At 41.0% G+C, this 16223-nt stretch overlaps 1 protein-coding gene across 3 annotated transcripts in view; it reads right to left on the reverse strand.

Moving 5' to 3' along the window:
* The window catches only part of BPTF (bromodomain PHD finger transcription factor), a gene marked incomplete at its 5' end in the record, with an annotated part of 142575 nt that overhangs the window by 103603 nt on the left and 22749 nt on the right, over nucleotides 1-16223 (reverse strand). For all 3 annotated transcript variants that reach the window (XM_079725122.1, XM_079725120.1, XM_079725121.1), the window contains one exon: nucleotides 4228-5050. In XM_079725122.1, coding sequence (XP_079581248.1) covers nucleotides 4228-5050 — 823 coding nt within the window. The remainder of the gene's footprint in view (nucleotides 1-4227; nucleotides 5051-16223) is intronic.

The raw sequence follows: 16223 nt of genomic DNA on the forward strand, positions 1-16223 counted from the left end.
GAAGCCCGCGTGCAGCAACAAAGACCCAACGCAGCCAAAAATAAATAAATACATACATACATTTTATAAATAAACAAACATACAAGCATTCACAATTCATGAAGCAATGACAATTCTCATTTTATAGGTGAAAAAAATCTGGCTTAGAAGGGTTGTAGGTGCTTTAATATGACACAGAACTTGTAATTAACAAGGCCAGGAATGCAAACCAGGGCTAGTTTCAGAGCTTTAATATTTAACCACTCTGTATGACAAATGTCTAGTAATAAATGACCTGGATAAAGACAAAAAAAAAAAAAAAAAGTAAACATACAAATTTAAGATATATATTGTGAAACCGTAAATGTCAAAAAGAAAGAAAAAGGTTCTTATATACTGAAATAACAAACATTTATAAACATAATTTGATTTTTTTTGCCATTTTTGAAGGTTAGAAAATTGTGTATAAAATTTTCAGAGAAAAGGCAAATTTACTATTTAGGTTATATAAAAATGAACTTTTCAATCCAATGATAAATTAAATCTGTTACTGCCTGTAGGGCGAGTTGACAGTTTAATAAACTCCTTGAGGCTCTCTCTAGATTTACCCATTTTCCTGGCTGGGATATACTTTTTGTTTAAAAAAAAAAAAAAAAAGCTGTTGAAATTTTAACTTCCTTTTTTTCTACGTAAATATAATATGTAAAAAGCAAAAAACAAACAAACAAACAAAAGAACTGTACAGCATATATTAAGTGCTCAATAAATGTTGATGTTGGCTATTGTTATTACTAACCCATCAGCAACTAGTTCCACCTATAGGTCCCTAACACCAAGGCCTACACCACTGACTATTGTGTGATAAGCCTTACATTACAGATGTCAAGGCCTACCTATATGTGGACAAAGCACCTTTGGCATGTCTGGGGCCCAAAACAGCAGCACAGGGAAGGAAGTGAGAGGCAGTGAGAATGAACATCCAAAAAGGGTGAAGAAAGGCAGGACAGGGAAGGGAACATAAGAATGGGAGAACAGGAGCACAGAATAAATTTCATTTACTTCCTGATTTGTTCACAGCAATCCTGATGACTCTGAGCCCTTCCGGGAAGGCACATGAGACTGAGTGGATAGGGTCTGTAAACTGCTGTGCGGAACATCTAGAGAGTACAAGCACCAGGCTCCCTGAAAGGCAGTCTCACTGACTTTTCACATAGAATGAAAGACCGCATTAAACTTCAAACCAAAATGTGGTTACAGTTATCTTTCCATTTGTAATGACCTCGCCAACACAAGTTTCCATGCTACATCTCCACAGCACGATATGAGAAAGATGGCACAATAAACACCACAACCAGATATTTGGGAGATACGGGGGCAAAAAAAAAAAAAAAAAAACTTATACAAAATTTTAAAATAACTGATCTAAACCAAAACATACAAAATATACTTTGTATATTTAAAACTTTTAAAACTTCATATACTGTTTCTCATATCAGTTTCTGGATTAAGGTAATAGACTGAATCCACACATCTCAGTTTGCTCCCTCTTGAAACCCTCTTAAAACCACTAAAGAAATATTTTTAAAGATCTAAACTTACAAGATTAGAGAAAATAAGAGAGACAACAAAAAATTTTTTGGAAGCAGGAAAGCAAATGGACAAGTGATAACCGTCTTTAACCAGAGCCAAGAAAGCCCAATCCGAAACATAAAGGGTGGAGCTGAGAACCAACAATCACCAAAATGAGGAGGGGAGTATCGACAGCAGAGAAGTGCTTGAAAGCTGTTTTAGGAGCAGATGCCAAGGCCACCTATCTATCCACTTCGAGCCACTAAAGGTTTAGTCTCTACAGGAGGTAAAAGTGAGGTTCTCTGCACCAGGGGACACCAGGCGCAGGTGTGAACAAAGGTATTGTACAGAAAACCAAGGTACCGAGTGGCTAAGTACACAGTAAATGCGGTGTGCATAGTAAATGCAGCCCACCTCCACCACCCAGCCAGCCAAACCCTCATGCTCCAAGCAGAACACCAGAAAAGGCTTCTCTGGGCCACCTGACCAGCTCAGAAGGAAGGACTAAAGATAGTGAGTGACATCAGGGACCACCAAGAAAAAAGATTAAGAAAATCACCCAACGATTAAGCTCAAAACTGATATGGCCTACACACTTGCTCAGAACTTCCAATCAGCTGTATAATCCCGCAGTGTTTATCAGGAGCAGAAAATTAAGGATTAATAGACATCTGAGGATGGAAGAGACAGACCAATACACACGGCAGGAGGAAGCAGCCTGGAAGAAACAGCCCATTCACAGTGGGGAAAAACACATGAAAAAACTATCAATAACATCCTCGAAAGTAAGAGAAATTATTATTTCCAGAAAACAAAAAACTAAGATTTTATTTTATTTTTTAAAAAGGAGTTTGATTTTAAGAAAAAAAGAGCTCTTAGAAAATAAAAATGTTATAGAATAGAAAAAATAATAGTAGGGCTTGAAGACCAAGATAAGGAAATCTTCTAGAAAAATTGAGCAACACACATGCACAGACACACACACACACACACACACACACACACACACACAAGCGCACGCACATTCCAAAGAGGACAAAGACAAAGAGGAAAACTGGAGCGAAAAGATAAAATCAGAAGACCAAAATAGGAAGCCCAACATTCAATAAATAGTTCAAGATTAAAAAAACAGGCAAAAGGAGAGGAGGAAGTCCTCAAGGGAAGTTCTCAGAACTGACTCAACTGTCAGATAGCAAGTGCCCACCACACACACAATGGATGAAAACAGACCCACACAAGGCCCTATCACTCTAAAACTGCAGAAAACACTGAAGGCAAAGAGAAGATTCTACAAGTTTCCAGGTAAGTCCAAAGTGGTTATATACAAAAAGAATCAATGAATGGATTCAGATTTCTCAACAGCAACACTACAAGAAGACAACTGTACAAAATTCTAAAATTCGCTGTTTATTCTGTATCATCTTTAAAAACTAAGGGTGGACCTGGCTAAGATACTTCTCTGGACCTGGCCTGGCCTGACCATGTGCTGATGAAGTTCCTTCTCTCCTCTCCATGCCTGCTCTTTCATTTCATGTCACCACAAATTTTCTAATTTGACCTAATTCTGAGAGCCTGAAGAAGGCTTTGAAAACTTTAGAAGCTGAGGACTTTCCTGATGGTCCAGTGGTCAACACACCGCGCTTCCACTGCAGGGTGTACAGGTTCGATCCCTAGTCGGGGAACTAAGATCCCACATGTCACACAGAGCAGCCAAAAGAAAATAAATAAATAAACGAACGAATGAATGAATAAATAAAATATCTAAAAAAGAAAAGCTTTAGAAGCTGAAAATACAAAGTAACCCACTCCCTCTGACCATACTTCTACAGGACGTCCAAAACCAAGTCCACGCTACAACCCTGCCAAGCACCCTCACTTTCCCAGTCTTCCTCCCGCCCTTCCCACTGTCCTGCCTGGAAGAATCTCGTGAAAACCCTCAGGAAAGCACAAGCCAAACTATGACCAGGAGTCTGTTGGGCTTAACTTCTCCTGGGAGGCTGCAACCAATCATGGCAGCACGGATCTTTTTTTTTTTTTTTTTAATTTGCAGTATGCGGGCCTCTCACTGTTGTGGCCCCTCCCGTTGAGGAGCACAGGCTCCGGACGAGCAGGCTCAGCGGCCATGGCTCACGGCCCGGCCGCTCCTCAGCATGTGGGATCCTCCCGGACCAGGGCACGAACCCGTGTCCCCTGCATCGGCAGGCGGACTCTCAACCACTGCACCACCAGGGAAGCCCACGGATCTTTCCTTAGACAGTTTCTTTGTTCTCGCTGCTCCATTTTATATACAAATATAGTAAAACTAAAAAGAGAAGCAAGAAAATCCTAACACCGAAGTTAGGATGCAGATTACCTCATGGTGGGCTGCAGGGAATCTAACGGGGGAAGGGCCCACAATGGCATGTGGCATCCCACCTAGTGAGTAGCGTTCTGCTTTCCATCCTAGGCATTGAGTACCGTGGTGTGTACTTCGCTTTTTTTCATACACCCTTCTTTCCTTACAATTTTAAAAACTGTTTTAATGTACATATTCTTTCAAGTTAGAAATTATTAAACTATACAACTCATTATTAAATCACCAAGGTTTACATCACATCAGCAGCACAGCTCTACATCAATCATGAAGCAAGTTGGCTTAATTTTAAATACATACAAACATTTAAGACCAGATTTACTCACATTATGAGTCTTCGGTTTAAGAACCAGTATTTCCTCCGACTTCTGTCATATCCAATAGGTTCATGTCGAATATACGGTTTGTTTTTTTGGATTTCAGCAACGCAGTCAGTCACACCAGGAACCTTATGTGCTACACAGACTTCACACTGCCACTCATCCTCTGGCACCTCCTCGAGAGGCGGCTTCACACATTCCAAATGGTACACTGCTGAGCAGGTCTCACAGCAAAGCAAATCCCCGAGTTTGTGACACACCCTGCAGTGGTCATCGTACTGGATCACCCCTTCAGACATCAACTCCTCACGAGCAATGTTTGTGGTAAGAAACTGATCAACTAAGAACTGCAGAACTTTGATTTTGTTCTCTACTGGTCCATAAGGATAGTCCTCTGCTTCTTGGTAAGGAAGAACATGATGGTACTCCTTGTCACTCTCACAGTACACCCGCAGCACCTCTGGCCACGTCATGCCATCGATGAAATACAGCGTGGAATTCACGCTATCTTTCAGATCGGCAGGTCCAAAGGTAGTATTGGAAGTGTCTTCTTCACGCAAAACGGCTTTCAAAAGCACGACGTGCATCTCTGCCATGAGTGTGCACTGCTCTTGACTCACCAGAGCTGCACAAAAGTCCTCAAAGCGAAAAGGAGATAACCTTAAAACTGTACCAAAGTTCCGCAGTACCTCATAAATGGCAATAACATTCATTATATGCTCGTTAGGCACCATTAAATCCTCAGAGGACTTGGGAAATTCAAGGGGTGGGATGTCTTTTTCTTCCAATATTGGAGAACGAGGCCGATGTACTCTCGGTTTTCGCCTACCTGTAAATAAAGAAATGGTATAATTACAAATCAATACATCATTTCTACAAACTAAGGATTTTCTGGTTTTTCCTATTTGGACATATACCCCCAAAAAGAGATAAGCATACTTCTATTTTTCTAATAACTGTCAAGTTAAAATAATACCAAGAAGCAATGATTTAGCTCTAATCTTTAAGTCTATAGAAAATCTAAAGTTTTGGGCTTCCCTGGTGGCGCAGTGGTTGAGAGTCCGCCTGCCGATGCAGGGGACACGGGTTCGTGCCCCGGTCCGGGAAGATCCCACATGCCACAGAGCGGCTGGGCCCGTGAGCCATGGCTGCTGAGCCTGCACGTCCAGAGCCTGTGCTCCGCAACGGGAGAGGCCACAGCAGTGAGAGGCCCGCGTACCGCAAAAAAAATAAAAACAAACAAATAAATAAATAAATTTAAAGTTTTCCCATTATATCCCAAACTGGAAGTAAAAAAAATTACAATTATAATCAGTTCTCAATTACCTAGAGGGGTTAACTGGTTTACAGGTAACCATGATAAAAAATATAAGTGCATTTGTGAAAGATCTGACAAGAACATAAATAAGAAAAAGACATCTCCAAGGAAGAGAACAGGCGTAACAGATCTCACATGGTGCCAGCTGCACTAAGAAATGCCTCTCAGCAATCAGACAGGAAGTTCTCTGGTGCAGCACACCCTTTCCTTGGCCACTTCTTCCTGAGAGCTATGTAATGGGGAGTTCCACAGTGAAGCACAAGGTTAGGGCTGAGACAGAAAGGAAGAAGGAGTAAGGAAGAGAGAAGAGAAGCAGGGTTCCAATACTGGGAGAAAAAGGAGGGGCGGGGCTCACTTAGGAAAGAGACAACAGATTATAATTTTTAGCTGTAAATTAAGCAACAGGAGGCGTGCCTGTTCGCCAATTTATGAAATGTACAGTCCAGGAATACATATGTATGTAAATGTATCAATATATAGCATTTGAGAGCTTAGTTCATAACAAGCAAGCAGATCTCATTTAATCCTCTGAACAAGTCTATGAGGTATTTTAATAAGAAACTTATGGAAAGAAATAATTTTCTCCAGAATTGCCATGCCCATGCCTGCATTATTATTACACTTTCCAATGATATTTACAGAATAGGAAATGTACTTTTAAATAGCAGACTTTTTATGAGATCAATTAACATTAAATTTATTTTTGTGCAATTGTTTTATTAACTATGCTTTTGGGTTGCTGGTCACCTCTTAACTGCCTCCTCCCTTCCCCATTGCTGCACCCTCCTCACATCTAGTTAACTCTCATCATGTACGAACTAAAAGGGTACAGGGCACCAGGAAAAGAAAGTATGCTAAAGAATATAAAAGGTCGGGTTTCCCTGGTGGCACGGTGGTTGAGAGTCTGCCTGCCAATGCAGGGGACACGGGTTCATGCCCCGGTCCCGGAGGATCCCACATGCCGTGGAGCACCTGGGCCCGTGAGCCATGGCCGCTGAGCCTGTGCATCCGGAGCCTGTGCTCCGCAACGGGAGAGGCCACAACAGTGAGAGGCCTGCGTACTGAAGAAAAAAAAAAAAAAAAAAAAAAAAAAAAAAAAAAAAATATATATATATATATACATATAAATAAAAGGTCAAGATCTTTTATTTTATACAATGCACCCCCCCATATTCATTCACTGGAAAGATTTTCCAAATAAGATTATATCCATTAGTTTCTGCAGAAAAAAGTCCAAGGGATCACTCTGGGCCAGACTTTGCTGGTGAGCCTACATCCTAAGAAAGAAACCTCCTCCATCTCAGCAAATATCCATCTACTACAAAGATGCAGTTTTCACAGATTCAATTAAATCACAGAATCACCATGCTAGTAATAAGCATCACGATGGTAATCCAGTCCATTTCACTGTCTTCTGGAAGTTATTTGGGCCTCATCTGCATAAGTATAAATGAGAGAAAGCAGAAAAGGATTAAAGGGAAGACTGAACCTAGAGGAATACCCTCAAATGCAAGAGAAGAAACACAAGGCACCATATGAGACAAACCTGCTTATAGAAACAGTCCCTGTGTTCCTCTCAGCTGTTTATGCAAAATGCTGTCAAACAGAGTCCAAGTAAAGGACTACACAAGGAAAGGCTGGAAAAGTAGTTCTAGGATCAGAACATGGATCCTTAAATGTTAGGTTTAGGCATTTGTACAGCACTTTATTCTGGCAGTAATGTAGGTTGATGGCTTTGAAAGAAGTAATGAAGACTTTTTGAGCAGGGCAGGGACATGAGAAGAATGTTCCAGAAAGACTTCTCTGGCTTCAGTGTATACAATGAATAGGACAGGGAGGAACAAACCAGGCACAGGGCATCTTCTGCAACTACCCAGAAGATAAAGACCTGGATTCAGAGTCTGGCTGTGGGAATGAAGAAAAAGATGAATAAAAGCGACCTTATGAAGAAAGAAACCAACTGGTGTGGAACATACCACCACCCTAAGATTTAACTCTGGTACCAGTTCCTCCAAAAGACTATTCTAACTCCCCCAAACTCTTCTGAATTCTCGTAGCCTTCTTTGAATCATTTGTTACCCTACAATTTACCTATTCATGGTATCCATTCCACCTCCATAGCTGAACACCCACCTCTTATGCCAAAGAAAGATCTGGCACGTTTGTTTTATTGGAAGCATTTGCTAGCATCATTCCCTTCAGGGAATTACCCTTCCCCTACACCATGTGATTCTGATGGGGCCCCCAAACACAGTATTCCACCTCTTGATCACTGGCAAGGCAGGCCAGTGAGAGTCTTGCCTGGGATTTTACATTCAGATGCTGAGTGAGAAGTGCTCTGAAGTTCGTTCTTTCCATGAAGGTGGCCAGAGGATGTATGTGGCTAACCCACCTTTACCCCCCTTGTGGAAGAAGGGAATAAGGACAAGAGACAGAAGCAGAAATGGGAGATAAGTATTGATAACTCACGAGTACTGACAGAACCTGTCATTCAAATTTCCCAGTCAGGACTTCCCTGGTGGCGCAATGGTTAAGAATCTGCCTGCCATTGCAGGGGACACGGGTTCGATCCCTGGTCCGGGAAGACCCCACATGCTGCAGAGCAACTGGGCCTGTGCGCCACAACTACTGAGCCTGCACTTGAGGGCCCACGTGCCACAACTACTGAAGCCCGCGCACCTAGAGCCCGGGTTCTGCAACAAGAGAAGCCACCACAGTGAGAAGCCCACGCACCACCACGAAGAGTAGCCCACGCTCGCCCCAACTAGAGAGAGCCCGCGCATAGCAACGAAGACCCAATGCAGACAATTAATTAATTAATTAATTAATTTAAAAGACACAAGTTTCCCAGTCACACAAACCAAAAACCACTCCCCTTTTGCTTAAGTGAACATGTTGGTTTTCTGTTGCTTGCAAATAAGAGTACTGATTAAAACAGTATCTAACACTGTATACAAGCCTTTTATAATGAGAAACTCAGTAAATTGCTACTTAAAGACTATCAATGAGAGCAGTTAATGTATAAAAAAAAAGACTGTTGATAGTACTCTTTTGTAGTAAATTAACTTAGTAACAGTAGTCTAATTTAATTTGATATCTAATTTTAAAATATCAGCTTTCACAGATTCTGAAAGATTCTGGATAAGCATGTATTATTCTAATATTTAACAGTTCATTTAGCTTTATATTAAGCTAAAGTCTGTTAGCTTTCTATTAGTTTCAGAGGCAAAAGGAAGAAAGGCAAAAAAAGGTTCAGAAATTCTACATTCTATTATCTAGCTGGAAACCACAAAATAGCATCTATTCAAACTACAACTACATACATACTGAACAATGTGAGCACTTTTACAAGTTAACATTAAATACTGGCCAGTTCACTCTGAAGCATTATTGGGAGTTTAAATCGATTCAATTTTTTTTTAATTTATTTATTTAGGCTGCGCCAGTTCTTAGTTGCAGCACAGGGGATCTTTTAGTTGCAGCACGCATGCGGGAATAAGGTAAAATTCATGTGCTGAAATAAGAAATCTTTAAGATATATTATTAAGTAGAGGAAAAAGCCAGCTACAGAACAATGACTAGAATGTCCTTTGAGAAACAAAATTAGAAACAAAAAAAGAAAAGAGAACAATAATAAAGTATATATATTGAAGAGGTCGTATATGAATCTTTTTAAAGTAGTTGTTCCTGGGGAGGAGAAATGGAGGGAAAAAAAGAAAGACTAATTTTTTAATCCTTGTATATTCTTAAATACCACATGCATATATTTTTATTATAATATTTTAAAAGAAAAATATTGGGCAGGTATCTATACAAATATATAAAAATATTAATATTTAAATCAATAAAATGATGCTGCTAGTTATGGCTACTGATGGTCTTGTATGAATACAAATATGAGGTCATTTTGCCAAATTCAAAGATTTGGGTTTACAGAACTGGGCACAGATTACAGTGTATAAAGAGAAAACTCATAAAATTAAACCACTTAAGCCCCTCAACTGTCAATCATTAGTATTAGTAGCAAGTCAAGATATTTCAACTATTCAGGGAAATGTATTTATAATATACCATTGAGGATTATTACACTCATTACCATTTTCAACACTGATCTACTATCTAGCAGATGAAGTATATTAATTTTCCTGTATTAAAAAAAAGGGATTAACGTCAACCTCACTAGCCATCAGGAAAAGGCAAATTAAAACCACAATGAGATACTGTTTCATACTCATCAATGGACAAAAATTTTAAAGTCCATCCAAACAAACTTTTGGGAAGAAAGGAGAACAACAGAGACACCAGTATACCACACTCGGGACTGTAAAGTGGCATCACCACTTTGGAGAACAATTCAGTAACCGTCAGGTTAAGGTTGTGCACACAACCCTGAAAGGGCGGTTTGAAAATTTTTTGCCCATGACCCAAAGTAAGAAATACATTTTACATTTAAATCTAGTACACACCTACCCCAAAACTAAAGTTCTACAAAGCACTACTCTTACATTAATATCTTCTCTTCCATCCCATTCCAATACCTTCTATTCCATGCTCTTTCTGCTTTTAAACTATGCTGGTTGCAGCCCACAGTTTGAAAAACACTTCTCAAGAATTCCCCGGCAGTCCAGTGGTTAGGACGCTGAGCTTTCACTGCCGAGGGGCCAGGTTTGATCCCTGGTCAGGGAACTAAGATCCCACAAGCCACACCCCAACCCACCCCCCCAGAAAAAGAAAGAAAAAGAAAAACACTTCTCTAGAGAAACTCTCCTTATACATATGCAGAACACTGAACATTGTGCATAAAAGCAAGCGGTCAATCAAGCTGGAAACAACCAAAATGTACATCAACAGGGGAACGATTAAATTATGGAACATTCATCTGATAGAATCCTTTTTTTGGGGCCATGCTGCTTGGCTTGTGGGATCCTAGTTCCCTGACCAGGGATCAAACCCGGGCCCTCGGCAGTGACAGCACGGAGTCCTAACCAGTGGACAACCAAGGAATTCCCCATTTGATAAAATTCTATAGAGCAGTCAAGGGCTACATATGTCGGCATGGACCAATCATAAAAACACCATGAAACAAATGAAACTGCTACCAAAAAAAAATTGCTACAAAAGGATAAACAATTTGGAACCATGCGAAACAGTTTTATCTATTGCTTATGGATGAATGGATGTATATATTTAATATATATATGAACTAGTAGTTAACATCAACACTAGAATGTAATCTCCTTAAGGGCAGGGAGTTTTGTCTGTGTACTTTTGCTGCTGTGAATACTTAATAAATATTTACTGAAAGAATCAGGAGTTTAGTAGGCACACAAAAAGATGCTCATCATCACTAATTATTAGAGTAATGCAAATCAAAACTACAATAAGGTACCACCTCATACTGGTCAGAATGGCCATCATTTAAAAGTCTACAAACAATAAGTGCTGGAGAGGGTGTGGAGAAAAGGGAACCCTCCCTACACTGTTGGTGAGAATGTAAATTGGTGCAGTGGAAAACAGTATGGAGGTTCCTCAAAAAACTAAAAATAGAGTTGCCATATGATCCAGCAATCCTACTCCTGGACATATACCCAGACAAAACTATAATTCAAAAAGACACATGCACCCGTATGTTCATAGCAGCACTATTTACAATAGCCAAGGCATGGAAGCAACCTAAATGTCCATCCATCGACAGGTGAATGGATAGAGAAGATGTAATACACACACACACACACACACACACACACACACACACTGGAATATTACTCAGCCATAAAAAAGAACAATGCCATTTTCAGCAACATGGATGGACCTACAGATTATCATACTAAGTGAAGTAAATCAGAAAGAGAAAGACAGGGCTTCCCTGGTAGTGCAGTGGTTAAGAATCCACCTGCCAATGCAGGGGACATGGGTTCCAGCCCTGGTCTGGGAAGATCCCACATGCCGCGGAGCAACTAAGCCCGTGCACCACAACTACTGAGCCTGCGCTCTAGAGCCCATGAGCCACAGCTACTGAGCCCACATGCCACAACTACTGAAGCTCGTGCGCCTAGAGGCCTTGCTCCCCAACAAGAGAAGCCACTGCAATAAGAAGCCTGCGCACCGCAATGAAAAGTTGCCCCATTTGCGGCAACTAGAGAAAGCCTGTGCGCAGCAACGAAGACCCAACACAGCCCAAACTAAATAAATAAATAAATTTTAAGGAAAAAAAAAAGACAAATACCATACGATATCACTTACATGTGGAATCTAAAATATGACACAAATGAACATATCTGTGAAACAGAAACCGACTCACAGACGTACAGAACAGACTTGTGGTTGCCAAGCAGGGGGCAGGGGTGGGGTGGAGGAGGGAAGGATTGGGAGTGTGGGATTAGCAGACGCAAACTATTATATATAGGATGGATAAACAACAAGGTCCTACTGCATAGCACAGGTGACTATATTCAATAGCCTATGATAAACCATAATGGAAAAGAATAAGAAAAAGTATATATGTAAAATTGAATCACTTTGCTGAAAGAATCAGTAGTTTCAAACTCTAGCCTATGCAATTACACAAGAAAATGATGTCTTGACATTATTTGCAGATGTTAGAAATGTGTTTTTTACTCCTCACTATGTAAATAAATAGAGGACTACTGTGAGAAGTCCTAGAACAGTGGTCTTCACATTCTGTGCATCAGAATCACCTGGAGAGCTGATTCTAATTAAAACAGCTTCTGATTCAAAGGACTAGGAAAGAGTCTCAATTTGCATTTCTAACAATTCCCATGCGATACTAACTCTGCTGGTCTGAGGTCCACAGTTTGAGAACCACTGCTCTGGAACTCTAAAAGGTTATCCCTCTGAGATTCAGTTGAGTAAAAATTAATACACATCAGACGAAATTCACTAATTCCAGTTACCTTCAAAGCTTGCCACTCAAAATGTGATTGGCATTATCTATGAGGCTTGAAATAAAGTCAGAATCTCAGGCTTACTAAATTAGGATTTGCAGTTTCTCAAAATCTTTGGGTGATTCATGCACACATTAAAGTTTGACATGCTGCCTTGAAAACTATCCATCCTAAAACTAGAAGTGCAGCAAAATCACATGGTAAACTGTTAAAAGTAGAGTATCAAAATGCAATTCAAATTTACAGAACCCCAGGTGAAGCTCAGTAATCTGTATTTTTATCTTTCTCCCCAGATAATTCTGATGTGCAGCCAAGTGTGAAAATCACGGCTTTACCGAAATTGGATATTCCCACTACCAATCAAAAAGTGGGGCTTTTTTGTAAACTCAAACAAGAGAATCAAGAAGCTGCCTAAGAAGGTATGATTAGAATAGGACAGGTGTGAAAGGAAGCTGAAGCCTAATCAAAGACATTAATAAGCCTACAAGAAGAAAATGCTATGGATGGAAAGTGGTCTGCATGGGGGTGGGGAGCGGGTACGGGAACCAAACAGCAAGAATTTGTCAGTGAATTTCCAACACAGTCTAGGTTAAGGGAGAGAGTTTCTTTTTTTTAATTTATTTATTTTATTTATTTTATTTTTGGCTGCGTTGGGTCTTCGTTGCTCCATGCGGGCTTTCTCTAGTTGAGGCGCGTGGGGGCTACTCTTCATTGCGGTGAGCAGGCTTCTCATTGCGGTGGCTTCTCTTGTTGTGGAGCATGGGCTCTAGGCGTGAGGGCTTCAGTAGTTGTGGCACGTGGGCTCAGTAGTTGTGGCTCAAGGGTTCTAGAGTGCATGCTCAGTAGTTGTGGCGCACGGGCTTAGTTGCTCCGCGGCACGTGGATCTTCCCGGACCAGAGCTCAAACCCGTGTCCTCTGCACTGGCAGGCGGATTCTTTTTTTTTTTTTTTTTTTCCGGTATGCGGGCCTCTCACTGATGTGGCCTCTCCCGTTGCGGAGCACAGGCTCCGGACGCGCAGACCTAGCGGCCATGGCTCACAGGCCTATCCGCTCTGCGGCATGTGGGATCTTCCTGGACCGGGTTACGAACCCGTGTCCCCTGCATCGGCAGGCGGACTCTCAACCACTGCGCCACCAGGGAAGCCCTGGCAGGCGGATTCTTAACCACTCTGCCACTAGGGAAGCCCAAGGGAGAGTGTTTCTTGAAACAAGGATTCTGGCCCATGTGACAGATTATTACCTTAATAGAAGAATTATGCTACTATGTACATTATTTGAACGACCTGACAGTTGCTAAGGCAAAACTTTCCACTCCTTTGAATTCCACAATAGAATTCTACTTCATAGGGTCTGTAGGGATGCTCTCTTCTCTGAGCTCTTTGGAAGAACTGGCAACAATACTCACCAAGTGTTAACTGTTGCTTGGGGTCCTTTTCTACATGCCTGGGTTTTTAAAATATGCACCATGGGGCACAATCTGTATTTGTTAATTTCTCGTGTTTTTTTTTTTTTTGCGGTACGCGGGCCTCTCACTGTTGTGGCCTCTCCCGTTGTGGACGTGCAGGCTTAGCAGCCGTGGCTCACGGGCCTAGCCGCTCCGCGGCATGTGGGATCTTCCCGGACCGGGGCACGAACCCGTGTCCCCTGCATCGGCAGGCAGATTCTCAATCACTGCGCCACCAGGGAAGCCCTAATTTCTCGTTTTTTTAATTTAAAATCTTCTCTATACATTTTAAGCAGATATTGCCTTAATTTGCTGAAGCTGCAAGAAATCCTAGACCTTTTCCAAGGCCCCGATCAAATGTCGCCTCTTCTGTCCTCTCCTGTGCCTCCAGGCACTGTGCTTCTCTGACACTTTGTACAGCTCTCCATTATAGTGTGAGTGCATTTATATTACAGGCAATTACTCATGTGCCCCCAGCTCATTTGTTAACTCCCTGAGAGCACAGACCATGTTTTATTGTAATAACCCAAAAAAAAAAAAAAAAAAAAAGTGTTCAACAAATGATACCCAGAAGCAAAACTAGAGGTCCAGGGGTGAGGTCATGCCAAGATTAAAATCCAGATGCCACAGTAGATTTTTCAGTTTGGCTCAAACATTTTTATTGTATTAATTCTAAGAAGAATATTTATAGTGTTTTCATACTTCTAGACCCCATAACTCTCTATATAATGTGTGTTTCTATTGGAAACAATCAAATAACCCCAAACAGTGAGACATTCTAAAGACAGCTGGCCTGGACAATGAAAAAATGTCACTGTCCCAAAGAACCCTTCCCTCTCCAAAAGTGACAGAAGAGCTCTAGATTAAAGGAACAAAAGAGATGTCAACTAAAAGCAATACATGACCCTTGACTGAATCTTGGATAAAGAAACAAAACAGCAATAGAGGGCAATTGGGGAAATTTGAAATGTAATATTATATGCATGTTAAATTAAATGCCTTGAGTATACTGAAGTATTTAGAGGTGAAGTGCTATTATGTCTGCAACTTACTATTCAGTGGTTCAGCAAAAAGAAAATTTTAGAAGACTGAGAAACCAAATATGGCAAAAATGTTTTTAAAAATTGGTGAATCCGGGACTTCCCTGATGGTGCAGTGGTTAAGAATACGCCTGCCAATGCAGGGGACACGGGTTCGAGCCCTGGTCCGGGAAGATCCCACATGCCATGGAGCAACTAAGTCCGTGCGCCACAACTACTGAGCCTGCGCTCTACAGCCCGCGAGCCACAACTACTGAAGCCCCCGCACCTAGAGACTGTGCTCTGCAACGAGAAGCCACCGCAATGAGAAGCCCACACACACAAGGAAGAGTAGCCCCCACCTCGCCGCAACTAGAGAAAGCCTGTGCACAGCAACAAAGACCAACGCAGCCATAAATAAATAAATTTACAAAAAAACAAAAATTGGTGAATCCAAGAGAAGGGTATATTGGGTGTTCATTGTTCTATTCTTTCAGCTTTTCTGCATATTTGAAATTATGTAAAGTAAAAGCAAAAAGTTCAGAAAAACTGTTCTAAACTTCCTTACTTCTAATTGTTTCAATTCTTTGTTTCAATTCTTTCAATATGTATAGCTAACAGGATATATCATGTTACAGCCTAAATACAGAGTGAGATTAAATAAGATTATTAAATTAACTGCAAACTTGTGAACATCAGCCAATACCTGGGATAGAAAGTGCTGTAACATACCACCTGTTTTACCTAGCCTCTCTTTGAAAACATCTGACATATTTGGCCACAACACCCTTCTTGAATTTCCTATGCCACCCAGGACTCAATTTCCCTGACCAGCTGTCCCTCTGCCAAACACCTCTCTTACACGTGCAAATTCCCCAAAGTTTAGTCCTCAGCAGATTCTCCTGCTTTCCCCCAGTTATCAGTGGACTCAATTACCACCCAAATATCAATGACTTCTAAATGCTTTTCTCTACCCAGACCTCGCTTCAGAACTCCAGAGACATTATTTCCAACTGCCTACTAGCTATTTTCAACAGGATGTCCCAGGTACACTTCACTTTGTAGGAAATGGAAATAAAAAGGAGTTACAAAAGTTTAATTCAAAGCAAAAATTTTTAAATCCCTAAATGGAACAAAGATTTTGTAATGATAAAGGATGCAGTCTACAATGAAGATATAACAGTTACAAACAACTTAATAAAAAGTAAATATGATTGTGCCAGTCCCCAACTTTAAGCCTTTCAGTGAGTCCCCCCCATACTTGGATTAAAATCCAAACTCCTTCCTGAGGCCTACAGGGCCCTCTGTGAGGTGC

Source organism: Hyperoodon ampullatus (genome assembly GCF_949752795.1).
Source record: "Hyperoodon ampullatus genome assembly, chromosome: 19".
Classification (NCBI taxonomy): Eukaryota; Metazoa; Chordata; class Mammalia; order Artiodactyla; family Ziphiidae; genus Hyperoodon; species Hyperoodon ampullatus.